At 38.7% G+C, this 26,508-nt stretch overlaps 4 protein-coding genes across 9 annotated transcripts in view; all 4 read right to left on the reverse strand.

The window, feature by feature from the left end:
- Positions 1 to 27: 27 nt before the first annotated feature.
- Positions 28 to 2,505, reverse strand: LOC132200969 (histone acetyltransferase Tip60). 5 transcript variants are annotated; one of them, XR_009442225.1, is made up of 11 exons: positions 2,365 to 2,505; positions 2,054 to 2,111; positions 1,929 to 1,997; positions 1,603 to 1,865; positions 1,346 to 1,547; positions 1,214 to 1,290; positions 834 to 1,158; positions 616 to 778; positions 345 to 557; positions 194 to 289; positions 128 to 146 (listed from the first exon to the last, which is right to left on the reverse strand). XR_009442225.1 is itself a non-coding variant. In XM_059626800.1 (10 exons), exons 1-10 carry the CDS (start codon positions 2,419 to 2,421, stop codon positions 250 to 252), a joined length of 1,455 nt encoding a protein of 484 aa, XP_059482783.1. In that variant the 5' UTR covers positions 2,422 to 2,505; the 3' UTR covers positions 28 to 249. The 5 variants fall into 5 exon arrangements, 4 of the variants coding, with proteins under 4 accessions (XP_059482783.1, XP_059482781.1, XP_059482784.1 ...); XM_059626800.1 differs by having other exon boundaries at positions 28 to 289; positions 1,615 to 1,865; XM_059626798.1 differs by having other exon boundaries at positions 30 to 289.
- Positions 2,506 to 2,952: 447 nt separating this feature from the next.
- Positions 2,953 to 8,518, reverse strand: LOC132199798 (uncharacterized). Its single transcript, XM_059624798.1, has 7 exons — positions 8,160 to 8,518; positions 7,588 to 7,669; positions 7,475 to 7,536; positions 6,539 to 6,574; positions 4,209 to 4,317; positions 3,523 to 3,587; positions 2,953 to 3,312 (listed from the first exon to the last, which is right to left on the reverse strand). The coding sequence occupies exons 1-7, from the start codon at positions 8,229 to 8,231 to the stop codon at positions 3,220 to 3,222; spliced, it is 519 nt and encodes a 172-aa protein (XP_059480781.1). The 5' UTR covers positions 8,232 to 8,518; the 3' UTR covers positions 2,953 to 3,219.
- Positions 8,519 to 9,230: 712 nt separating this feature from the next.
- On the reverse strand, positions 9,231 to 19,703 carry LOC132201163 (neuroglobin-like). Its single transcript, XM_059627108.1, has 3 exons — positions 19,277 to 19,703; positions 18,771 to 19,002; positions 9,231 to 14,114 (listed from the first exon to the last, which is right to left on the reverse strand). The coding sequence occupies exons 1-3, from the start codon at positions 19,471 to 19,473 to the stop codon at positions 13,932 to 13,934; spliced, it is 612 nt and encodes a 203-aa protein (XP_059483091.1). The 5' UTR covers positions 19,474 to 19,703; the 3' UTR covers positions 9,231 to 13,931.
- Positions 19,704 to 21,477: 1,774 nt separating this feature from the next.
- Positions 21,478 to 26,508, reverse strand: part of LOC132201182 (uncharacterized) — a 51,884-nt gene continuing 46,853 nt past the window's right edge. For both annotated transcript variants that reach the window (XM_059627146.1, XM_059627144.1), the window contains 5 exons: positions 25,586 to 25,707; positions 25,307 to 25,489; positions 24,655 to 24,759; positions 24,341 to 24,577; positions 21,478 to 24,229 (listed from right to left, as the gene is read on the reverse strand). In XM_059627146.1, coding sequence (XP_059483129.1) covers positions 24,056 to 24,229; positions 24,341 to 24,577; positions 24,655 to 24,759; positions 25,307 to 25,489; positions 25,586 to 25,707 — 821 coding nt within the window. In that variant the 3' untranslated portion in view covers positions 21,478 to 24,055. The remainder of the gene's footprint in view (positions 24,230 to 24,340; positions 24,578 to 24,654; positions 24,760 to 25,306; positions 25,490 to 25,585; positions 25,708 to 26,508) is intronic.

Here is a 26,508-nt window from a genome sequence, read left to right on the forward strand (position 1 = left end):
CTTTGATAGACAATAAGAAATCATCCAGTTCTTCCAGTTTCAATTATTTGATTCAGAAATAATTTATTAATTTATATTAGGATGGAAATGTTCTAAGAAATATTTCACAAATTTATTGGAAACGCTGTTGGAAACTCCTGGCCATACTCTCCATCAAATTAGTCTGTTTCTTATGTATCTGCTTCTATCTTACCAAAGGATCAAAAGAAAACAGATGTGTAGGATATTTGACACATCCTGCTGGCAGCACTATTTAATATTCAGATTTTTCCCGACAACAGAATGCACACTGCAGAACATAAATATTAGTCTATTGTTATTGCAAAAACTAGCACTTTTCCAACCACTTGGCCCGCTTGCTCCAATCTTTTGGTGTCCAGTGAAGACATTTGGAATCTATTCGCAGTGATCTTTTTTCCATGGCCGCCAAGTGGTTCTGCACCATTTCCTGACTTATTGTGATTATGTACTGTCCTTTGTAGTAATTGATTAGGTTCAGATTTTGCAAGGTGGATATCACATCTTCTTTTTTGATGCTGGTCATCTCACAAATTTCACTGTTTTATCGGACAGGACAAAAATTAAATTAATCTCATAGCAAGGCGCACATCTTACTTTATAGTAATTTGAGGTTTTTCATTATCAGCTGTAGGATTCTGAGTAACAAGTATGTCCAGGATAGTTTGAGCCCAGTAGCTTCGGTACGAAAGCAAACCTAAATCAGATAGGGGTTTCTCCGGAGAACCTGTCTTGCCTTCGAACTTGGACAACTCGTAACCTAAGATGATACGGTAATAATGCAACCTAGTCATTTTAGTGGTTGGGCAACATACTAAATTCAATAAGCAGCTTTCCGTAACCCTTTCGTTGGTATGGAGGCATAGTGAGAATGCAAGCAACGTTGTAGTCTTCAGTAGATTCCTTCTCCTTAGAGAAATAGCCCACAATGTGGAAGCCCCGAGCATCATATTGGGTCATCACATAGAAGAGGAATGGGTCTGTGTCGTAGTACAAAGTCTTGTGATCCAAAAAAAGTTTTGCCAGCAAACAGAGATTTTGAGCGTAAGCTTTGTTCTTGCGGCCGTCGATTTCAAAAAATGAAATCACTCCTTTTCTGTATATTTCGTTGCCAGGAGGATGTCTCAAATTGCATTTTTTCTGCAAAAAATCTTAGTCAACAACGGTTGAAAAAAATTAGTATATAATTACTTACTAAGTGTCTTTCCAAACATTTCCTGCTTTTACGGTACTTCAAGCAAAATTCACAAATGTATATGCAGGTGAGGTTGACTAATTCCTAAAAAATAAAAATCAGAAAGTTTTAATATCCGACTTTTCCAGGAACTTAATTCTACCTGAGGGTACGGAGAAAAGTACCACGGACGGATTCTTTTGTGACCTAACTCGATCATTTCAATATTTTTCATTCTTGTGACAACATCGTCGTGGTGATGGGTCACTAAACTGCCAGAAGTTCTTTTCCCCGGTTCACTTGTGACCAGAGCCCCACTGCCAATGATTGGCGCAACCGGAACTTCAGGAGCCGTCTGTGCAAAAATGTGGAATTAGACAAACTGCAATTTTGAAGTGTTACGATCTCACAATTTCACAGACCTCTGCCTCTATTGACGGCATTTTCCGTTTTCGAGTCAGTTTTTTATTTAATGCAGCCGCTAAAACAGCATTTCCATTGACCAGCTCTCCTGGTGTATTCGGAGGAGTTTCTGGCCTTGAAGGTTCAGTCTCTACTCGCCTATTAGGAGTCTGCAGACCTGACTGACTCGACCCTCCATCTTTTCTGGGAAATTGAACTTTTCTTGTGTCCAGTCGGTCTTCAGAGACCCATTCATCAAGTCTTTTATTGACTGAAATTTTTTGAAAAATTAGTACGTAAACAATTTTTAAACTTGTTTTTTTGATTAACTTACAGTCTATATAATGAACATAAAAATACTTCATTCCCTCTCCATCCCTTATGCTGATCACTTCCGCCAGCGCTGCAAAAAATATACTTTTAATTAAAAAAACTCGCGATTAATTTTGCATAGCTTACGCCAATCGTCGCTGTTTCTCATTTTTACTGGAAGTCTGCATCCTTCCACTAGCGAAGACTGGAAGACAAAAATGAATAATAAATCAGGAAAATGTCTGGCCAAAGGGGTTAAAAAACATTTTAAAGTGAAGGTAACAGTTCTATACGTCAAAAATTTATTTAGAGTGAGCGTTCGCGCAAGCAAATGTATGTAAATAACAAGTTAAACATGGTCCTCCTGGTTAAAAAGAGGACCACATTTTTGTATGAAATTGAATGTTTTAGTGACATTTAGACGAGGCAAAGAGCTCGACGCGGGAAAGATAACATACCAAAGAATCGCAAATTGTTTCCCTATCTTCTGGTTCACCCGTCATTTTCTGCAGCATTTAGTTTCCAGCAAATTTTACGAGAAAATTCAGTAAAACAAGCCGTATTCTCAACGGCCCTGCGCCATTTGCAAAAGATGGCGGACACACCCAAGTATTTCGCAGGAGATTCATTCATTGGCTCATCTGAAAGTGCCCGGGAGATTGGAATTATAGGCGCCTTGAGCACGTGCTCGTGTGCTTCTATTTTTTAATTTATTATTCCTATTATTCTATCCATATCCGCCATATCCAGACTTCATTGATTCAATCAGTTTTTCTATTTAATGTAATTTCATTCACAGTTTGAACTTAAATTTGAATTAAAATAGAAAAAATAATGTGGTTCCTTACCCCTTAAAAAAATTGTTTAAATTATTGTAAAATCTCAGGTCTACAGTGTATTTTTTTTTTTTACTTTGACGAATTTTAACGACAATATTATTTAATTTTCCTCTATGGTACCTGAGAAATTAATGGGCAATCCTTGTTTTGAAAGAAATTACGTTTTTTTCTTGATAATGACGGTTTTTGAATAAAATACTGTTAAAATTAATTTTTGATCACATCCTGGCTATAGATATTTTATTTTTGTCTTTGGCTTTAAAATAAATTTTAAGTAATAAAGGTTAACATACATCAATGATTAAATACTTTGTAATATATAACATACAATAATATGCAAAAATGGTGAACTGTGGTATGAACGATAAATTTTCTGCTCGGATGTGTTTTGACAGATGACGCACGTGATTAATTATTATCGTAGATACAGATTTTGCGTTGCAGCGGGAAATTGATTACAGGGGCGTATTGATTTCAGTTGGCTTCATCGTCCAGAAGGTGATAAGGTGTCTCAAAGTCGTCGCTCACGCCGAAGGGATCATCCTGGCCCTCTTCCAACAACTGCGGCTGCAAAATCAAAAGCGCGGAGGTGAGTGAGGGCTTTTTATTATTGCATTTGCGCGTGACTGAATAATATATTCAAACAAAATCCCGGCGGATCGCACGTGAGCGCCGCCCGCTATACCAATTTTTATTTTTATACCATAAAATTTTATTTCCGATCGCTATGCGGAGAAAAGGAGAGCATGGAAAAGAGGACATTGAAAAAGAACTCACCTTTTTCACTATTCCCCAGAAGCACTGGGTGTAGTCGTACGCGCGGTCACATTTGTCCCTAGATTCTGCAGTTAAACATAAATAAGAAACAAGAAAAATGTGCATTATGTGTTTTATACATATGTACAATTTTGTTAATTATTTTTAAATTAATAAATGAGTTGGGGGTTTAATTTAACCATAAAATATTTTAAAGGGTATAAAAATATGCGTTATATAAAAAATGTACAGATTAAACAGTGAAATTTGAAAAGATTCAATATTATCCTCTTCAATATATTCTTTTTTTAACCTCTTGTAATAAATCCGCGCGGTTTCTTGTTAATGATCAAGAGAAAAATTTTGTAAATCTATTATTTATAATTAAAATTATATTCTTTGTTTGAGATAATTTCAATTACAAACTCTAAAGCTTCTGCTTTTATATCATTCTCATTGTTAGGGAGTAATTCATCGATAACACAAATATATAAATACATCTTTAGTCACAAAAGAACTCATTTAAATGGAAAAGAAACGTGCTTTAAATTACGCAGCAGCACGGAGAAAAATAATGGGGCCAATCAAGAAGCTTGCAAGAGGGACTGGAAATTGCAGGTGGGACGTGGCAAATTGATTTCCACTCGAGACATAAATTGACGTTACAACAAGGCCAAAAAGTGTGTTCGGGGGTGATGTAATTTTACCAGTGTCGGTGCAAAAAAGCAGCAATTTGCGAATGATCGAGATTGGCAGGCGGGCGTCGTGCAAGAAAACTTTCATTGGCTTCAACTGGAATTCGCCTCGATGGTCCATCTGTCAATTGTAACAGATTGCTCATTTAAGATCATTAACGTCGATGACCCCCTGTTTTTTGCCGCCGGACTGCTGGCATTACACTCGTCTCTCAAGTGATCCGCCACAAGCAAAAACTGCGGCCGACCGGCCATTAGGGCCTTTATCCTCGCGTCTGATGAAATGCTGGTCCACTCCAAGTCGAGGGACTCGGCGGGGCTTTTTATGTTTTAATATTAAAAGTTTTAAGGTCTGTGCTCCGGCTCGTGTGCCCGTCGAGAGGCTTTTTGCTCCAGAGAGCACATATATAGGGTCTCTCTTGTTCATGCACAAGCAAACGAATCGATTGAACAGAGACTTATACATCTGCCTGTGATTCAGAAAGAGATGGAGGAAGCGGGACGAAAATATGATTTGGGAAGAGGGTTTTGAGAGAGGGAAATGCCAAATGTGGATTTCTAAAAAAAATCGTATAGTTACTTCTGCGTCTAAAATATAAAAAAAGACCCCAACTTTTTTTGGGAAAATATTTACTTTTAATTTATTTATAATTTAAATTTTTGGATAAATGGAGCTACATTGAATTTTAAAAATATTTCAATTACGTAAATAATCCCAGACTTTTAAACCACTCATGCAGTGACTGAGAGTAAATAATGGAAAAATACTTACTTTAAAGATCGGCCCTTTTTACGAGATAATATGCATGCAGCAAATCGAAATTGTCATTGACGGCAATGTACAAAATGCTGTGAGCAAATAAATTGGAATAAATCAACTATTCAAATGTAAAAAGAGCGGCTTGACACAGCAGCAATTTCTGCCTTTTTAGTTTTTATGAATGTGTTGTGTGTGCATATAAATTTATAATTATGTATATATCTATAAGCATTGTATTTAGTAAAAAATTTAGTAATCAAATTTTACTGCTGTAAATGAAAAAAGTAAACAAAAATAATTTAAACACACGTTTGAAACGTGGTATACAGACGAACACGGTTTATTCTATTCAGAAGTATTCAAGCGTTGAAAACGCTGGAAATTCTGGCATCGATTTCACATTCAATTCTTTTGAAAGTGTATGTGCGTTTTATGTGTGAATGTACATGTTTTAATGTACATGCCAACGCAACAGTCTCTCGCGGCGTCGCACCCCTTTCCCTGGAATCGTGATTAAAAAAGCTGTCGGTAGCGTAAAAATATCGACAGCCCACTCTCGCTCCGTGTATGAGATGAATATGCAGCAGCAGTGATTGAGCACTTTATTAGTGCGGCGCCGGAGCCAACTTTTGCTCTTCCAACTCTGCGCTGTGTATTTCCTCTCGCATGGCCTCTCTTGTACAATATATATAATGCGCCTCAACTAAAGCGTGGGCTGTAACCATTAATCACACCCGATTTCCATACATACAATCGACCTTAAAAGGACAGTAATTCCGTGGCTAGACATGGTCAATAATTATTTTCAGATAATTTAAATATCAATTTTTCTTAAAAATTGTCAAATAGTTGGCTTCATTGTATTAACGAATCCTATTAGAATTAATTTCCGTAATTAAATATTCGATTTTTTAACTTTATATATTTTTTTGTAAATATTTAAACATTGGAAAATTTAATAAAACTTATTTGGCACCACTTTTATCTTGAATTTTCATTTTTGATTATTCAACCATGTTTTAAACACTTTTCGAATTGGAATATGGATCTTTGAAGGTGGATGACGTTGACCAAATATCCGGTGAGCAACCGTAGCTCTTATCACCCCTTTCCATTCGCCCGATTTCCCATGTGCAATCAGGCCCGCCTTTAGTTAGTTGTCCACGTGCAAAGAGGTGTTCTTTATATACATCATGCGTGTTATAAACGTATTTGGACCTGCGGTGGTGGATTCCTCACGCGGACGATTTATCGATCAGGACGAGCACACGCGACATTGGTTAGATGCTCATCAGCGCGTCCCTTTCAATCGCGGCACGATGTCGGAGATGTGGCGGGGGCGAAAGTGGCCCAAAACAGATCTCTTGTTCGAGCTCGGCGGAGAACGAGGGTCGCGATAAAGTTTCAGCCGGTGTGTGCGTGGGCGCTTTCACCGGGGGAGGAAAGGATGAAGCATTTGTTTTATAGAAAACGCTGCAGCCCTGCCAAAGTGTACGTGACGTGTTTCTCTCTGCGAATCGGCGTCACTGGCGTGTGTAATGCCAATTGCCGGAACTGAAAGTTGCGAAAAGGAAAAACTCACCCAGCCATACTCTCGATAGAGACAGTGCAGGAAACACTGTGAACAAGAATAAGGGCCAAAAGTAAATTTGAAAGAGCAGTCTCGGGATTGTGCAAATGGGGTGGAAATTATTCTCTGCGGCAGCAACCGAGATCAGATTTCGCTCCGCGTACAATATGACTGTACATACGGAGCTGCATCCTGGTGTCTCGGCACTGCGGAGATAAGGTTCAGGTCAACAAATGGACGAAAGGGGTTGCCTTCCGGTCAATTCGCTATTCTGGCCTTTTCCGCAGGAAATAGAAAACGACAGAGGCAAAAACTTTCTTGGCAAAGGGTACTTCAAATACTTTGAAAAAACTTTACAGTCATCTAAGCCAACCTAATGGAATGTAACTTGATTTTTTGAAAGAGAAATATAGTATATTTTTCTTTTTCAAGAATTGAGGTTTGAAATAGGAAACTGAATTTTCGTAAGCTTGATATGAGTTTTAAGTGTATTAATATTTGTATAGCTGATAAAAGTTATTGATCACGAAGAACTGGATTAGAGAATAGAAAAATTGTGGAATATTATTTTAAAAGTTTTAAAATTAAAACAATTACAAATTATTATCATTTTAATGTATTATTTCTTATTAAATGACTGCAAGGAATACAAAAAAAATTGTATGCATAAGAAAATTTAAAATTAAAAAAAAAATTATTTTACTTTAAGAACAAAGAAATAATAGGATTCTTTTTAAATAATCATTTAATAAATTTTTATCCTAACAATTAAAATTCAGCAAACTGCTGAAATATAAGATTATTTTCACTATTTTATGCCGATTAAACACTAAACCGCAATAGCTAATGAATGAATCCATCTAGAAACAAAAGCTTCAAATTTCAAGCCATCTCATTAATAATTATTTATTGCAAAATTTGATTATGAATGAAAAGTTTGGAACACACCTTGAATGCGTAATTGTTGGAATCGAGCAGAATTTTGTTGATCAGGGCAGAATTGAGCACGTCTGAAGGTCAAAGTTAGTATCTATTAAAATCAATCAACCATAGTTCACAACCTTTTGCGACGGGCGAGGTGTAGTTGCACTTCTTGACGATTTCCATGTCTCGGATCATGCTGTCACTCTGTGAATGTGGCATCTGAAAACGATTTGCGCTTGAGATGATAAAAATGATGACAAAAGAGACCGTTCGCTCGATTAAATCCTCCAGCCGTGGAACTAATATTCAAAGGCGGGCAATGCCAGAAAATTTATAGAGCAGAGTCGCGCACAGATAAGAGCAATTACGCTTTATTCCAATCATAAATCTCAGTTCCAGGCTAATGGCCTTTACTGCGATTCAATTTTATCTTCGTAATATATCGAATAATTCAAATTCTTACACATTTCAATAGAGCAACTATTATCAGTATTATTAAAACGACAGCTTGAATTTATTTTTTGCCGGTGGAAACGTGGAAAATTCATTAAATTATAATGATGAGAAATGAAATCCGAGCTCATTCGTTGGGCCCGAGAAAGAAAACTCAGGCGGTTTCAGCGGGACGCCGCAAAATTTTAACGAACCTCTCGGGCGGCCCACTTGGAATTGCAAATGAAAAGCGGTTAATTAATTAGAGGCGACTCACCGCTGCTGCACAAGTGGCGGCCGCGAGGAGCATCACGGCCGCGAGTCGCGTCTTGAGGGGGTGCTGCTGCATGTCGGCGGCCTCTGCTTATTCAATTTCCTCTCCAATTCTTTTTATATCGCGCCCTCCCACCACTGTGCGCGTGTGTGCCACGGATATATTTTCCCGATTAAGATATATACCTCCGGGACACGCAATAGATTTTCCGCCAGAGGAAAGGAAAAAATGGATGAATTCGCGCGCGCACACTATGGCGTGTGAAGAGTTGTGATTTAAGGTCTGGTCTGGACGCCGCCTAAAAATTTATTGTATATTTGTGCGCGAATGCGAACGAGTGGCGAACCGACATCAATCGAACGTCGGGGGCTCTGGAATGACGCGGACGACGGGACGACTCTGATCAAGCAACATTTATTAATCAATAAGGCAGGAAGCGGCGAGGGCGTCAAGAGCTGCACACACACTCTCACTCCATTTGACACATATATAATTCTTTTTTCCTGCGCCACTCGCTCTTTGCCAATCTCGAATGTCGTTGACCCGCGACTTACACAGAAATCCAATATATTATACATGCCTTGCAGATTAGCCCACTCCGACGATATATATATATTTATGCAAGAGGAAAATAATGGTTTCGACTCTGAGCTAGCCCCCTGCTGTCGAGGGAAGAAATAACCCTGTTGGGGGTTTTAAAGCAATGATTGAAATTTTTATTAGACAGTCCTAAGGAGATGTGCGTTTTATTGCTCAATAAAAGGTCTTTCGCACTTTGTCTTATTCCCAGTGGCGCAGCGCCCTTTGTCCGCACTTAAATGGACCGCTGAACAGTTCCGCTTAATGATACTTCATTCTAATTCACTGAACGGAGAAGAGAATAGGTAAAGGGCGGCACATCATTTCGGTCTCAAAAGGTACGTGCCTCTAAGAGGGAATTTTATTTCCTTGTTTGTTTTTAATTTAAGAAGTAATTGTTTGTGATAAAAAATTAACACTGCGCTTCTTGCAGTTTATTTATGAAGGGCTTTTCAGATAATTAAAAAAAAACTAGAATTATTTATATTTCTCTTTATTTCCTTTCCGTTACACAAGAAGCAAACAATTCAACAGTTCTCACTAAAAGCATAATAAACGATTTCATGGTAATAATTAATTATTGTACAATACATCAAGTAAATATTTCTTCAAATGTTAATACAAAGTTAGTGCAAAATTTGAGATCTCTTTTTTATACAAAACAGAAAACTCCTAACAAATAATAATGATAATTACATAAATGGAATATGACCCAAGGGAAATCGTGCTCAAAACAAATTAAGTCTTAATGCCATTTAATTAAGTCTATCGTTTATTATCGGCGCCCTATTTAATTGACTCTAACAATGATCTGTTTTTGAGATAAAATCATACATCCTTTTCGCGGCTCACTATTGATTAATAAAATATCTAATTAAGACACACTTGTTTTGAAGCGTCATTTCCCGTCATAACAAACAAAACCAATCTACGGTCCTAAAACAACCTACATTTTTGTTTGTGATCTTTCCCTTCACCGCACAGACAGACCCTGCTTGAACAGAGATGACTCTAACGCGATCGGCCCTAATAATAACTCTGTACAAAATGACATAGTGATAATTTATTTATTTTCCTCGGTAAACACACTTGCCGTCTAAAAAGGTACAATTCCTCAGCAATCGGTAGTAATTAGTGTGGTTGTGGTAATGACATTTGGTGGCGTTGGTCTTTCAACACATTAAAATTTTGACATCGACTGTTATGTGGGTTCGGTAAAACATCGTCCAGAGGCGTTTTTGTCTTTGACACATTTTACACAAAATTTCCAGTTCTTGGAACGGGTAAGAAGTCCACAATATTCTTAAAATTGAATTTCGAACCCTCAAAATTGTTTGTTGCCAGGGGAAATTTACTTGATCAAAAATAAATTAAGATTTGATCCCCTCTCGCGATTGAATTTCATTCTCACCCACTGGGACAGGAGAGCCAACCGTTCGCACAACGTTGTTTTTTTACATACTTTTTTGCACAGTTAGTACACTTAGGTTTCACTCTTTTGCGTCGCGTAAAAACTTCAAATTGCCTCAACAAGGACCATTCGCGGAAACGGCATACATGCTATTTAAATCTGTTTCTGGATGAATGTTATGTCTGGACAAATATATGCAACCTGCGCAACAGCTACGATCTCCTATTGCCTACATACAGTGTGTAGCCAAACGCAAGGCTGGCATATTGAATAAAACTAGATTTAAGCTTGTCCGCAGTAAATCAATTTCTAATTTTCTCTACTGCTGACAGCTGGGTAACTGGAATATCACAAAAATTATTGTATCATAAAAAATTTTCTCTCTAAATCAACGGAAATGCACGTAGGATTTTTTAAAGTATTAATCTTAATCAAAAACCATTCCACGTGTTTTTCGTCTGGAAATAAAAATGTGCATTTCTTGACACGCTCGGAGTGGATTTGCATACGGGGTGCACGTTTTCGTGGATGTTCCTTGCGTGTAACGCGATAATTACTCAAAACGCACGCACACTTTTAATTGATAGGCGCCAAAATTGAACAGACATTCGTGAACACAACTGCAATGATAAAAACACGCCAACACGTCGCTCAGCCGGCTCACCCCTGTTCCTGCTTGATTGCGCCACGTGTAGCGAATTATTTTTGCACCGGCGAAATTCGAGATCGAGAAACGGCGGAGGCGTATAATCGAGTTACAGGAGAGAGTGCGAGCAAGAGCGAGGTAGTCAAAGTTGCGGCGAGAACGAAAATTGCCGAGTGGGATTTTTCAGTCTACTCTGTTATTCTATCGAAGAGGCGAGGCTCGTGTGTGTTTGAGTGCGCGCAAATATTTTTCCTAATCGCTCGCAGCCCGTCTGAATCGGAAAATTTCATCGTGCGTGCGAAGCAGGGATAGCCCCGAGATCATAAATCGCGGTGGTATCACCGGCCCATAAAATTTTACGGTGCGGCGACGAAATCTGAGGGAAGGAGCTGCCTGGAATTGCTTAAGAACTTTCCAAATGGCTTCATTGGAGCTGTCAAAAGAGACGCCGAAAATTTTTCTTAGCGACGAATTCATCCTGGGCGTGATGGGCGCCGATTTATGGAAGCAGATAAATTATTTTCTAATAAATGATGGATTATATTTTGCAGACAAATTTTTTTTTAAATGGCTAAAATAAATTTTGTGTTAAGTTTTATTGAAGCATTGAGATTATATTAATTTTAAGAGTTTTATAACAAAATTAAGAAGAAAAAAAACCAATTAAACAAATATGAAGCCTGTCTCATTATTAAAAGGCTGTACATTTAATTTGTCAGGCAAAGAGATGAAAGCAAAGGCTTCTCTTTGATTAATTTGAAGCCGTTTTCCATTTGCAACATAATTTTCCGTAATACAAAACGAGCCCAAATATAGAAATTCTGGAAATTCACAATTCTCTGATGAAAGCAAAATGCTTGAAATTAGCCTTGTCGACTTCCATTGAAATCGCAACCCACGCCGGGGTAGTGTTGCCATAATTAATTAATCCTTGGAAGCGTCTTGGCGCAAAAAGCAGTCCTAATTACACGGTCGTCGCGCACAAAAAGTGGTACGACGCAAACTTTGCCAACTTTCTCCACGCCCTTTATTTCTGCGACTCGAACTGTGCAAGGACTGACTGCCTTTGAACGCACACACGATCAATGCACTCGTCCACACTCATACACACGCGAGGATGATAATTGCGCGCAGATTAGCGCCTTTCCGCCACACAGACCGCCGTGAATTGATTTTCGTACTAATTGAATAATTAGTAGGCAAGCCCGCAGCACTGCAACAACGGCACCTGCATCAATCAGCCTGAGAGGGGGTGCACCAAACATACACACAAACGCCGCTCCCGATTAATTAGGGTGGCCAGGCTGGCAGGTGTTTTGCATTTTAATGAGTGCGGCAGCAGTTTGCTAGCTCTCGTTCGGCGCTGCTGGCTGCGCGCGGTGATTAGATTTAATTGCTTTAAGGCATTTACTTTGAGGTTTAGTTAGCGACCGTTTAAAAACCGACCAGAGTCATCAGCAAAATCTTTCGAAAATATATCACCGTGCTTTTTAGCGTCGTTTCTCGCGAGGAGTGAAAGAAACCGCTCGTGGTGGAAAATTTTGATTATCTGCGAAATTGTCAGGCAGTGCTTGTTTAACGACCCGACCAACTCTCGGGCAACGTCTGCAAAATTTGATTCAGCAACTTTCATGACGCGAGGGCGGAAATTAATATTTCGCCGACGGAGATGTGCCCCTTTTTTTTATTCTTTCCCTTGAAATTTTGATCAAGTTTCATTAAAATTTAATTAATTTGTGTTTGAAGTTGAGCGAGGTGTGATGCAATTGGCTAAAAAGCTTGGCAGATATTTAAAACTTTTGAATCCATTAAATTCAAACTTGAGAATATCACGCTAACTTTAAGAAAGGAATTTGGAAGAGAAAGAGATAAAAATTAATTTTGAAATTACAAAAATATTAAATAAATGGAATTTAAAGTCAAGCAGAGGAATTCTTGGATTCATACTGAAGGCAAAAATCTCAATATATAAGTGCAGGAGTTATAGACAGAAGGTGAACAAAGTGTGAAGAAACAAAGGGGTTTGTTCTGAAGTGAGATTTTCTTATTGCTTCCATCCATAATTCCCTTTCGATTCAAATTTTTTGCCCCACAAGTAGATTTTGACTTTGAAATAACCGAAATAACATACAGCTTCTCAACCAAATACAAATCTTATCACACCTGCAGTTTTCCAGGAAAATTAAAACTTGTCCAATTCCATTTGTATTTTTTTTTACTTCTCAGAGAGTCTTAATTAAATTTAATAAAATGTTCCATTAAAAATTAAAAATCATTTAAATTTACGTTGTCATGAGCGCGAAACGATAAAATCAAACTTTGCAATTGTTAAAACAGCATTGTTTTCCAATCAAGTTATGCAATCTGCACCACGTCCGAGTTGAGCGGGTTGCATACAACTGGCCCTCGATAGGAAGTAAGTTTCAGTTAGTTAGTTTGACCGGATTAGCGCTTGACAGAAGGTCGAATTGAGTTTTGCTGCCTGTCGCCTTCCCAGAGGGTACACAACCAGTTCGGGGACGAATTTAGAATGCCGCTTTGCTCGCCTTGCATCCACCTCTGCGGTGAAAATCGATAATTTCGCTGATAAGTTTGTGGGTGCGCGCACGTTCAACTCTGGCCTCGTTATTATTATTCGAGCGTATATTAATTTTAACAGGCGTTATAAATTTAAGCTCAGTCGTTTTACGTGTATGTGTGAGATTGACTAGAAATAGTGTAGAGCAGTATAGTGTCGTTGCAGCCAGCGCTTTGAGAGCCTCTTGCGGTGGCACATCCTATACATGTTTTCGGGGCTCAGCATCTACCAGAGAACACACACATGCTTTCCGTGCACGAGTTACATTACACACGAACGGCATTATTACAGAACACACACACACACTCATGAGACGTGCTCCAGACGTACATCCACGGGATAATTAACGCTCTCTCCGATTCGGAATTAAATCGCAACAACTACACACGAAATGCTCCGAGAAAGCACAAGGCGGGTCCCTCGGAAATCTGACGGCCCGCGCGCGATTCTCGCACCCTTCTTCACCTGCTCACTCGATCGCGTAAAAAGAAAGGTTTTTGATTTTATTGCATCTGATAACAAACGAGCACTTTTTATTCCGCTGACGGGGTCGCCACGCACTCACGACTTGCTGTAGTCCACGTACGAATTTGCCAGTTCGGGGTTCGTCGCACCCAACTCGAAGCCTTCCTCCAGCGTGGCGATGATGAATTTGATTGTTGTTTGATAAATCACGTCCACGTTATCTGTGTAACGATCACCTAGGGTAGTCTTGACTGCGTCCAAGAACGGCTTCTCTATTCGCTGCGAACACAAAAGAGAAAGAGGCGAATCAGTTTGCGGCACCCGGAATGAGTGATTGCAGGAAACCGGCGGGCCGTGAAAGGTCAAGGCGCTTTTAGACGCCGTCATCGTTCCATTTCCACGTACGGTAACCAATATATACTCCATTTATTCTGACAATGTGCGCCCAATTTATAAACAGGGGATTTTTTTATTAAAAAGGATAACCTCTGTGACCTGAATCAAATAAAAATCACTTTCCATAATTTTGTATCAAAAAATAAATAAATAAATAAATAAATTAGTAACTTGTCAAACTTGTGATTAATCTTTACATGGAATTACATTCCGAGGCGCAAGATATTTAAGAAAAGTTACTAAATAAACTATTTCCCGTTTCAAGTGGTTTCTTTGGATTTTAAATTCTCAAACAAATAAAAACGTTTTTCTAAAAAATAATTTTCGTATAAATTTAAGAATAAGACTTAAGAGTGACACAGCTACCTTTATTCTGTAATTTAATGCTGAGCCATTTCTCAGACTCTTGCTTGAGAAAGGGCACATTTGCCTAATCCTGAATTTCATCAAATTAAACTGCCTGTGCGCCGAGAAAACTCGTCCGCCACGCTAAATTTCTCGCAGCGGGTGAAAAGCAAAAGCAGTCGGGCGCTTTGTCCTTCCTTTTTGGAATAAATTATTTTGATGGAATGCTGGCGTCGACTGTCAGAAATAAAACTCGCTCACTGTGACACACTCGCGACGAGGGAGGGGGATTTTGTCAGCGTGATGAGTTATTTTTGATCCGCGTGTGTCTCTGCTTTGATTTTCGAGCACCTCGGGCTTCGTGTATATGATTTTTTTCTGGAGCCCAAAGCTAAACAAACGTGACTCTTTGAGGTCTAGGCTGTGTAACGCAGATGCGTGTTGCTTTATTCGTATCAGAGAATATGGGGCTGGTCCGCACCAGCTGCGGCAATAGCGTGGAAACGCATATATGGGCTTTGAACTTTTGCGAGTGGAAAACTGATAATGCGGCCAAATGGAATGTTGTGCTTTGTATGTATTAAACGTGTACGTGAGCTTATGAAAATTTTAACACAAACGATGCACGCCGCAGTCATCTGTGCTCAACTGAATTGGAGCCAGATGTGCTAGAAAAATAGAATTGTAAGGAACGAAAACAAAATGAAAATAAAATGTAAAGAGCAGAATAATTAAATTAAAATAAATTTCAACTCACATTTTGTATTTCATACATTTATTTAGTTACAATTATGCATATATTCAAATGACGGATGCAAAAAAAAAAATATTTTAAGTTTTTTTTTAAATGATGAGAATAATTGAACCTAATTTAGTTAAGAGCTCCGAATATGAAATTATGTAGGTATTTATAATTTTAAATGGCGTATGAGAAGTTTTTACTGTAATTCGAATAAAATATTTAATTTTAAAAATGGCAATAATCGTTAATAATTTGGAAAAATAAATTATTACAATTTTTTAAATAAAAAAAGATCATAAAAATTCTTGATTATTTAAGACACTGTATATTCAGTTACTTTTATATAACAGCTTATAATGTAATTGATTCTCTCTTAGCTGCTTCGGACTTGATTATTAAAAAAAAATCATAATCAAAATCAATTTTTCAATTTAAAATTAAAACAAAAGTATACCAAAATTTTCCTTTATAAAAAAATTAAATTGTTCAGTCTCATCAAAATCACCAGAGTGTTGATAATTATAGCTATTATGTTTTACTAAAGTCAATCAGAATTTTCGTAATAGTGCAAAGGATAGTCATCAATCTTGTGCACGTTGTTTGCTTAGCATGTTTGGTTTTTAGAACCGCTTAATTTGAATAAAAACAACGACCACATGTTATGCTCGCCTTTGCAGCAATCTATTTTGATGAAAGCTCTTTCATGCAGTGTGCAGCCCCATTATTCAAATTCGACGGCAGTTCATCATCATCGCGGGGCAACCGCCCGAGGAGCCGCCCTACGAATTTGTTCACCGCGCATCTAATTTGAATGAGTTGGTTATTTGCAACAGGAGCAGCCGTCGGCAAAGTTGTTTACTTTCCGAAGCAATTTCCCAGGCATTATGCACTAATGACTGCGCGTTGTGACAAGTTGTTTACCGCGCACCTACCAAATCTCTTTGCCGAGACCGATTCCACTCGCTTGATATCATTAAATGTGCTTATTCGCGGCCATGCACGTTATCCGCTGCCGATCCATTTTTCAAATTTAATTATACACGGCATTAAATATAAATAATCGCGTTTCCGTGCCCGCGGCACCTGTTCTCCCGCGACCGCGTTTTTTTCCTTCCCTGCCGTCAGTCTGGCCGGATCGGTTTTGATCCGCGGCCAAAGCTCCGCAGCTGGATCTGACAGGCGCGTCATTTCGTTTAGGCGCATAAATATACATACTCTGCGGTTATTTCCCCATTTCCACGTGGGCAATATTGCATTGCAGGTAAATAGAGGACGACAACGGCACCTCCATCAACATAATGCAAATGTATGCGGCGGTGGCGGCGGCGGCGCGGCAAAATCGATGACGCATATGCCACAAACACATGTACACATCGCAGGCCGCTTTCTTTCTTCGCGTTTCCACTCGCACCGGGCTGGAGGGTGTGCACGCTTGTTGACACTATTCCTGCCCGTTTTTCATCTTTTTTTTTATTTTTTATTTCCGACCCCGTATTTCACAAAGCTTAAAGAACAATGGTCGCGAAAAGAAATTCCACGCCAACTGTACCAAAGGTCCCGAGTGTATTCTCCAATAAAGGAAAGAAAGCGGCCGGCCGTCGTGGCACATTTCTTCCGAAAGAGAACAAGCAGGCGCTCTTGATTTTTTTCCTTTCCTTCTCGCTCCGAAATTAATTAGCGAATGGACGATAATTTCGTCTGGGTCTCGTCGATTTCTTTTTTTCCGGCAGCATCAGGGGATTATTTTGTTGGTAGCAAAGAAAGCTTTAGAGGCGGAGAAGTGTCGCAAGAAAATAGCGCCCCTTTGGCGTCTTCGCCGCACGCAAAGTTCCGCTACGAGAGGCGCCTGAGTATTTTCGGGGATCAAACGCGCATTTTGACTTTAAAGAAGAGGCGCCGCAGTGCTCCCTCCTCGATCACATCGCGACATAAAAACTTCATCTTGGAGCAGCAGTTTGTGTTTGCTTTGGTTGCGTTTATACGAGACGCTCTGAGGCCTCTACGAATATTGCGAGCGCTATTCTATAAAAAGGGCTCAAAGTTACTTTTTGCAAATGTCAAATGTCAGCAGCTGGCATTCCTCAGACCTGACACATTTAAGCATCGAATTTACAGCCATCATTGCGGCGGCATCACACGTTTTTATAGTCTAGGCCCTATCCTTACATACAGAGTTACTAAAAATTCAATTCAAACAACCATTCCATCCCTAAAATTGTGAACTTGTTTGAAAATTTATGTGCCCTTGCCAATCATAATGAAACTCATTTTTTTTATTCATTTTAAATTGAAAATGTTCTGGTATTATATTCAAATCAAAGCTAAAACAAATAACACTGACTGCATTTTAAACTGCTTAAATTTTCTTCTCAATATTTACCTACTCAAAAAAATTCCTCATCAATTTTTACTCAATTCAAATAAATTAGTTATTTTTGTCTATCATATATATCTTTAGAAATATTGAATCACTTATTGTCAATTTAGAACGCTATATATGAAATAAATGCTATAAAATACAGTTTTATAAAAATAATATCTAATAATAATAATATCAGTTATATAGACCTTACAAATCAAGAAATATACATAATTTCTATTAGAATTAATATTTATTTGGAAAAAAATAAAATAATCTTTAAAATTTATGACTATCATATGCTGCCATTATTATTATATTAAAAAATAAGTTTTTTTTATAAAATTGCGGTTATTTTATTAGTAAGTGAATAAATTTTTGCTGTCTTAGTTCTCTTTTTTTATTTTACATATACTTATTAATGCTAATTTAACTTCGTTTAAAACTCACTTGAGCACAATTTCATTATTAACTAAAATTTGAAAAATATTCTGATTATTCGCGATGGAATGAAGTCTTTCTCTCTTAATTCTTAACTCACATTAAAATAACGAATATGTTTTTTTTAATCAAATTTAACTTTTATACTGTATTATATAATTGTATTTCTATTGCTATTGATTTATTATTTATAAACACGGCTCTGTGTCAGTAAATATAATTTTCTCAATTAAATAATCACTTATTATATGCTGGTACAAAAATTTCAACTTGTCATAGCAAGTAAAAAGATAATTGCGCAATATGCTTTCATGACGCAAATAATAAATAACGCGCTCGTCATTCGCGTGTGCTTTCATTCTCTTTTACGAGACGCCTCTTCTCCCAGATCATTTTGTCAAACACACCCGCCTCCCTTTTAAATGGGACTCAGAATCGGAGAATCTGGCGACGCAGTCTTTTCGCGGACTAATTTATTTTACAACCCAATGAAAGAAGCAACGAAATAAAAAAAAGCGGGCCGCGAATAAAAACACTGACGAACGCCGCGTGCCGGGGCAGAAAAAGAAAGAAAGTAAGTTGGGTTGCATGCGAAATGCCAATTCGAGGGGGAACGGGTTCACGACAGGCACCGCTTCGCTATTTTGTGTACCTGGAAGTACTCCTTGTGGAATCCGGGTATGCGTCTATGCACGGCGCCCACGGAGTGCAGGTATTGTATCGTCTGGTCCAGAGTGTCGAGGGTGCGTATTGCTTCGTCCAGGGTGCTCATCACCTTGGTGGCGTGCTCGGCCAACTCGAGGGAACTCTGCTGCGCCTCTTTGGTCCGCAGTTCGGCGAAATGGGTGAACAGATCGAGCAACTCTGCGTGTTCCTCGAACAACCTGAAACAAGCACAAAATCAATAATTTGTATGTGTGTATGTTTGCGAGGGAGAGCTGCTAGTGTTGGCGCGCACGGTGGCGCTGACCTTTGCCGATGGGAAAAGTCCCGCGGGCAAATGGCAAGACCTTTCGACAGACCGATTCTTTTCTTTCATTTCCAACAAACCTGCAATCGAAAGGCGCGCACGGACCGAAGAGAAGAAGTGAACTCGTCCGTTGGGGCGCATCAATATTATGCAAATATCTCGGTCGGGGGCTTTTGTGCGATACTTACTTGATGAACATGTAGACCCCGGTGGGCTCCATGGCGCGGCTGATGCCCTTCCACGAGGCCATGATGTTGTATTTTTGCTTGGCGGTCAGCGGGAGGCGCGGGTCAGGAGGCGCGGGCGCCGGCGGCTCCGGAGGCCCGTCTTTGCCGCCCCCTTTGCCCCCCTGGGAGCTGACCAGTTTGCCCAACTTGCAGCCCATAATGGCCTCCTCTCGCTTGCTGCACCCTGTATATTAGCAACTCGGCATTCCTCTTGGGCCACTCGTCGCTCGCACACAGACTCGCAAAACGCTGCTCTCGTCCGCTCGCTCAAGTGTCTATTGACAAATCCATTTTGTAACGGCGGAGTTCACTGTGTGCTGTGCGCAGATGTGTTAACCGGGTTGACTGACTGCTGGAGCTCCTGCTGCGCCTCGAGCAGCCGCTACGATCACACTCCCAGGCCAAAACAAGGAGCGCGACGGTGGGAAGCAGGCGCGGTGGCGGCACCACCAGCGCGCGAGCGGCGCACGGGCAAGAAGAAAAGCGATGAAAAATGTATGGGAAAACTGGCTGCCGCCGATGGTCACACTCACACAATTCGGTGGCGCTTCATGGCGCAAGCGCCTCTCCGCTTTTTCCGATTCAACGCTTTCGCTCTCTCGCCCCCGCGCATCTCTCTTTCTTTCTTTATCCCCGAATGCAACCCCCTGTTTGGAAAGAGAGAGAGGGAAGGAAGGGCGTGCAATCCATAAATATTTGTAAACGGCGGCCGCTCATTCAGTTGAATTGAGATGGGCCTCCATGTTTATTCGGCTATATTTATCCGGTGTGTGATGTTCGTCCTCCCACGCGCACACAAGCAAGAAGTCCAATTTGCAACTAGCAACTCTCTCTCTCCCTTTCTCTCGCGGAACATTTATCCAGCGCAGTCGATTTTCCATCCAAGCGATCCGGCACAGCTGCTATTCTCCAATTTGCTCGCCGAAGTTGTTTGCAACCCGCTGAGCACCGGGACGATCTCATTTATTCTCAAACTTTTCGTTTCGTTCTCTCTTTTTTTTTTTAATATAATATAAAAACTTTGCTCTTAATGCGTCGGTGTTTATACCGAGGAGTGCACTTGTTGTTTCGCGAGAGTTTTTCATGATTGATGCGCCAAGGTGAAACGAAAATATGCGCGCCTCTTTTTTATTGGAGTTTACAGTGTGCAGATAAATCAGCACGGCGCACTCGCGCTTTGAGCTCTGCTCTTCACCGGCAAGAATCGCAAACTTTTCGCTCGGGAAAAAGACGAGAGGAGTGTGTTTGCAAAATAAAAACTTTTTTCATTTTCCGCCAGCGCACCGTTTAATATTGCGCGTTGGCGAAAGTTGGGATTAGGAGATTTATACGTTAATGCCAGACGTATTGATTGCGCGCCGGATGCGGTTCTGGCTGCCGGCCCGCACAAAAGTTCTCCAATTATATTTTGCTTTAAAAGAAGTTGCCTGGCCGGTCGCAGATCACCCTCATCTATATTTAGCTCGAGGAACTGTGCCCTCAGTTTGAGTGAGAAATATAAGGGATGAATTTGAGAATAATATTTTAATGGAACAATTTAAATCTGAAGTTTATTCTTAAAAGAAGAAAAATAAGGAAATATGTACCACCATCCTTGTTTATTTTGCAATGAGAAATCATTAAAGTAATTAATCTATCCATTAATAAAAAAAATTACAAATAATGTTGTGATAAAATTGTAATTATTAAAGTGAACTGGCGTAAAAGTAAATTTATTAATGTTTGACGTTCCACTAATTCCATTAAGCAATTTTTCAAGGAAAAATTATGCCATGTAAATTTAGCAATTAATTATTGTCATGGCTCACTAAGTATTTCAGCAAAAAACGCAATCAAATCTGCACACTGGCGAAACATCCCATCTCTCTCTAGTAATGCGATAAAAAAGAAACACGTCCTCTTTATCTCTATGAATAAATTGCTGCGCAGTTACGAGGAAATTATTCAAGCTGTGCAGTGGCCGCAAAGGGCCACAAAGCGTACGTAATAGGCACACAAACCACTGCACTTGGGGAAAAAAAGTATGTAAATCGCGCGTCCCATTTTCCGTCGGAGCGTCCCGAACGGCGATAAGCACGATTCGGTCCGTTCGGACGCGCGTCGGGTTAATGGAGCGGCGATAAATGAATGTTCCGTCCATTGTTTCACCACCGTTTGTTTTATTTAGCAGCTGCATAATGGTACAAGTGTGTGAGTGTGTCCGTGTGTACATCCCAGCAGAGCAGTTTTGCCGTGGAAAAGTTTCCGCATTTCTCTCGCCTTACAATACAAATCGTCCATCTCTCTTTCTCTCTCGCATTGACGTAGTAAATTATGACAATATATAATAATATAATTCTCATTTTCCGCATGCTGTTTTTTTTTATGTTCTCCATTTTATAATATACATATCCGTTTTTATAATACAAGTACATCGCAGTGCGCAACGATCAATAATTATTACATTTAGAACAAAGGCTGCTGGTTAATATCGTCTGCTCTCCGTCTCTTGTATACAAATTTAGTATAGTCGCGGTAACATACACATTTCGCGTTCTGCTCTCGTCTCGCGGAAAGATATACAGCAAATTTCTTCTCGTTTCGCCCCAGCTACGTCCGAATTCAACTCATTTCTCTTCTTGATCTTTTCATCTCCGCGCGCACAATTGTGGCAACGCCAACGCTCGCTTCTTTTTTTACTTTCTTTAGTTTGCAAAATTTATTCTACGTAAGTAGCATCTCTTTGTGTCAGACTTAAATGTGAAGCAAATTTATATATCTGCTGGCGTTGCCTGGTTTGTTTCATCCATTTTTCTTTCTCAGCTTTTTCGACGTAACAGCGTGTGAGTGAGTGTTTTCTTTTTCTTTTGTGTGTTTATATATTTATATGTTTGTGTTTATGTGAGTAAATGCTGGGCCCGTTTTACAAAATTTATAACTCTTCATTTCAAATTTTATACCCTTCCTTACACGGTGAGGATTTGCCTTACGTGACTAGTTCCGTTTTCTTCTTGTAGTAAATTCAACATTTAAACAACTATCACAATTAACAGCTATATTTAGTAACAATTCCGCGTTTTTCTCTCTCGCTCTCTTCCATTTCATTTTTGTTTACCCAGAATACATAGCATGAACGACGAACAGAATGACCAATGATCGAATTTCTTACTCTTGCGTACATGTGTCGCACAAGCAATCAATTATTAAAAAAAAAGATGACTTGTATACAATGCAATAATTACTGTGAGATATTTATCGGACAATGAACGAGTCTTTGGCAACAAAAACAACACGAATATTGAAATATTTTCCATACTGCATGCTGGAAAACGAAAATCAATAGATGAACGTACAGCGTGTAACACTTGACATAAGAGGCAAACACCTTTTCTTGAGGAGGTATCACAGAAACAGCAATTCTTATAAATATTTTTTCTTTTCCGTGTATGTCTCTTTCATATATATAATCTGCGAAAGGAAATTTTGACTTGATCCCTAGCAATGAGTAATCTGGCATATCTTGATAATTAATTTATAAATTAATTTTAATGGTCAGAGCTTTCAACAAATTTTGGTGTGGGCTGCGATATAATGGCCATAATAAGAAAAACTATATTTTATGTTTTCACTGATAAAGTTGCTTTGGTTTTAAAATTAGATATAAATATTATAAGATTTAGGTTTTTAATATTGTACAGAATTAATATGAATAATAATAAAATACAAAAATAAAAAATCTTAAATTCTGGCGCAGTCATTATTGTCGCAGTATTTTAAGCTCTTGTAAAATAAATTTTAAAACTCACAATTAGGGATCACGTCAAACAGCTTCCTTTTTAAGTAACTCACTGAAGAAACACTGTTGTGGTACTTATCTTAAATAATTTCATCTAAAATAATACATGCGCGTTTTACAGAAGTTGGTTTTATAGCAGACTAACAAGGGTGATGAGACGTTTTGGTCTAAATTTAATTCGTGCAGCTGATGGCTAATAGACCGATCGATATTTTTTCATCCTTGGCCAGTTTTAATCATCTTGTGTGCAAATTTGAACGGCCTTTCCCAGATATAGCCAGGATATTATACAATATATCGCCGCCGGGGACAGGTTCCAATCAAGTGGGTAAACAATAATGCGGAGATAACAGCGAATTTCAGAACAATTATGGGAGCAGGGTGTACTCCATACCATATGCGCAGAATGTCATGGAGATTATCGACGGGGGGCTAACACAACAATAACCATAGCACAGCCATTGAACCACTGACATCAGTAATGTGATCTGCGAGAGCGCCGAGATCAGAGTTTTAGAATAAAAATAGCGCGCCCTGTCTCAATTGCGACGAGTTCATTCATATTTATCTTGGTTTTATAAAACAAAAAATGGGCTACACTTAATTTAATTTAATTTCCGCCAAATTTGAAGTTCCACTAAGCTCTTCAGCATGATAAAAATAATTTTGTCTCTTTCCCCCCAAGAAATTAATCAATATCCATCATTTTTCGATTATTTTTCAGCCAATACTTTTTTCCTGATAGGCCGAAGATTGATGTTTTGTAACATAAATTTTTCTTTCCACTTTTGTCTAGTGCGCCGCCCATTTCACATTTCTCATAGAAGTTTATTTATTGATCGCTCAGGTTTGTGTTTTTTGTGACATTCACTTATATAATTGCTCCCCAGTACAAAAGAGGAGCCGCCAGCACAAAATCCGTTACACACAAACAGTATTAGACACGTGATAGTGGCTGTGCAGACTCATAAGCCATAGTCAAATGATTCCCACTCGCTGAAGCGCGAGTCCTGCTTCTGTAGGCGTTGCTGGCACGCCTCGAGGTAGCTCTCCTGGATGCGGTACATGCCTGAGTTGGCCTGGAACATGAGCGTCTCCAGGATGCGCTCGTTCTTAATCGCCTTGCTCGGCAAAACAATCTGAAATTCAATTATAATTATTTAATTTATAGAAAAATTCCAATTTGTAATAAAAAAAGCCTTAATTAATTGTAATTTTTTTTTTAAATTCATTTCATAAAATTTTAATACCTTGATCAACTCTTGTGGTGAAATGCGGTACAGTTTGAGGTCCCTGGCAAGGCGTTCCATGGTGCACTTGAACTCGAGTTTGGCGTCAACTTTTGAGCTAGTTCTGGTTTTGATCCTGTGCTTTGCCCACATCAGCATGGCCTCGAATTTTCGCACCTCAGGCACCTCCAGGTTGCGGCACATGATCATTTGCACCATTGATTCCGACAGGTTGAGGAAGTCGGGGCTTTGGAAAAGCTGAAAGACGAGCCAGGCAATTTATTGTCGGCTTGCAAATTGGCCGCGCGGCTAATCACAAAATCAATGCTGCTCACCTGAAGAGCTTTTGTCTCGACGAACGCGAGAATCATGTTGACCAGCTCCGAGGCCGACGTGTACCTCCAGTAGTAATTCTCCAACGAGCAAAGCATGGTACAAACCTATACATAGAATTGTTAATGATAAAAAAACTCAATTTTTATTCTATTTAAACGTACTATTTTAAACATTTAAGTTTAACTGCTTATATATAATCGCAATTTTTTTTATGACTCGAGTAGAATAAATAAAATCTGGTTTGCATTATTTTTTGTGTTCGCATGAAGAATAAATTTGAGGAAAATTTAAATTACTTTAACAAAACTTTGTAATTACATTAGTTATTAATTTATTTATAATATTTTTTATTTTTCATTTTAAAACTTATTTATTAAATATTAAATGATTCTATATTATATAAATTTTAATATATTTTTTTATTTTCTTTAAAAATTAAATATTTAAAAGTAAAGTATCATAAAAGAAAATTATCATTAATTGTTTTTTAGCAATAATAATAAATAAAATTTTTCCATGACAAAGCCTATGATAGAAATATTTAAAAATGAATTAATCAAGTGGAATTACGGCATGGAAATTTTCCAATTAATAAGGAATTATGTAATACATTTTGTGAGTGTTAACGAATTTTAATGACGGTGAACTTACAACTTCGATTCGCAAAAACTGCTTGGCGTGGTGGAAACAGGCTTGCAGCAACTCGGGCAGGTCGTAGTGCTCAGCGGCGCAGATGAGGCCAGGGATGTTGGAACACGTCAGAGGGCACGAGCCCGTGTGCAAATAGTCCAGAAGGGTGCGAAACGTATCGGGGTCGAACTCAATGACTGAAAACTGCAAGAAAAGTGCTCGTTTTAATGACGCTCTTTAGCAGCCGAAGCGAGGGAATGGGCAAAACATCAAAGCGGCCGCGCGCTGCGGTTTGCTGACCTCGGTTTGTGCTAGTTTTGCGCGGTCGACTTTTTGTGCGTCGGCACACACGGAGAGACGAGGCACTGCTATTTGAGGGACACCGTCTTTGCTGCCCTTACTGTGGTCCTTGCCGTCTTTGTCTGAAAACATGGTTGAACAATCAGGTTTACGTCATGTTACAGTTAGACTTGCAAATTTTAGTTGATTGACGATTTTTTATGACTAGAAAACGACAAAAAGCTTCAAATGAACACCATTCGCGTGACTTAAATGCGGAAAAATGTATTTTAAAATTGACAAAAATGGACAAAATTGACTACATTTGAGCAAAAAATCTAATTAAAAATACTTGATTGTACTGTCAAAAAATTTCTTTAATTGTTTATATTCACTTCAAATATAATTTAGTAACATATTTTAATATCTGAATCTTGAGAATCTTGTTGGAAGAAAGTATAAAATTTAAAGCGACAAAGAATTTAAATTGAATAAAATGTGCTAATTTTGAAATATGAAAGCGCTGTCTTATTGAAATTTTAAACAAATTTGATGGACATTGACAGGTTAAAAATAAATTATGAAGTTTAAGAGCTCCAAACAAGTGTTTTTTTTTTTGTAAAAAAAAAAAAAAAAAAAAATGAATTTGCAATTCTAGCAAAAGAACTCAACCAAGAGCACATGAAATAGTTTCCAAGGCCTTTCTGGAGTGACCAATTATTATGCAGATTGAAGGGAATTTGTTTGAAAGCTGAAGGAAACGAGTATAGTTGCCATTGTTGAGTATCACAGTCACAAAGTGTATAGAAAACCACTTGTGATTCTGAGAACGAGACAAAAGCCGTTTGCCTATTTCTCTTGGCTATTATGAATGGTAATCCGCTTACTAGACAGAAGGGCGTGCTGGTTTGTCCTGCCGCGAGCTCCACTTTTATTCAGTCGAC

The sequence above is a fragment of the Neocloeon triangulifer genome, unplaced genomic scaffold (assembly GCF_031216515.1).
Source record: "Neocloeon triangulifer isolate White Clay Creek 2 clone unplaced genomic scaffold, ASM3121651v1 ptg000014l, whole genome shotgun sequence".
NCBI lineage: Eukaryota > Metazoa > Arthropoda > Insecta > Ephemeroptera > Baetidae > Neocloeon > Neocloeon triangulifer.

What these genes read in the sequence shown, in the direction of transcription:
- LOC132199798 (XM_059624798.1), bottom strand. Translation starts at nt 8,231, where the DNA reads ATGCAGCAGCACCCCCTCAAGACGCGACTCGCGGCCGTGATGCTCCTC. An exon ending in CCGCCACTTGTGCAGCAGCG is followed by an intron (nt 7,670 to 8,159) that starts GTGAGTCGCCTC and finishes AATCGTTTTCAG; the next exon opens with ATGCCACATTCACAGAGTGA. An exon ending in TCTATCGAGAGTATGGCTGG is followed by an intron (nt 4,318 to 6,538) that starts GTGAGTTTTTCC and finishes TACAATTGACAG; the next exon opens with ATGGACCATCGAGGCGAATT.
- LOC132200969 (XM_059626798.1), bottom strand. Translation starts at nt 2,421, where the DNA reads ATGCTGCAGAAAATGACGGGTGAACCAGAAGATAGGGAAACAATTTGC. An exon ending in AAACAATTTGCGATTCTTTG is followed by an intron (nt 2,112 to 2,364) that starts GTATGTTATCTT and finishes TTTGTCTTCCAG; the next exon opens with TCTTCGCTAGTGGAAGGATG. An exon ending in GTACCCTCAGGTAGAATTAA is followed by an intron (nt 1,291 to 1,345) that starts GTTCCTGGAAAA and finishes TTTAGGAATTAG; the next exon opens with TCAACCTCACCTGCATATAC.
- LOC132201163 (XM_059627108.1), bottom strand. Translation starts at nt 19,473, where the DNA reads ATGGGCTGCAAGTTGGGCAAACTGGTCAGCTCCCAGGGGGGCAAAGGG. An exon ending in GGGGTCTACATGTTCATCAA is followed by an intron (nt 19,003 to 19,276) that starts GTAAGTATCGCA and finishes TGCTTGTTTCAG; the next exon opens with GTTGTTCGAGGAACACGCAG. An exon ending in TCCACAAGGAGTACTTCCAG is followed by an intron (nt 14,115 to 18,770) that starts GTACACAAAATA and finishes TTGTGTTCGCAG; the next exon opens with CGAATAGAGAAGCCGTTCTT.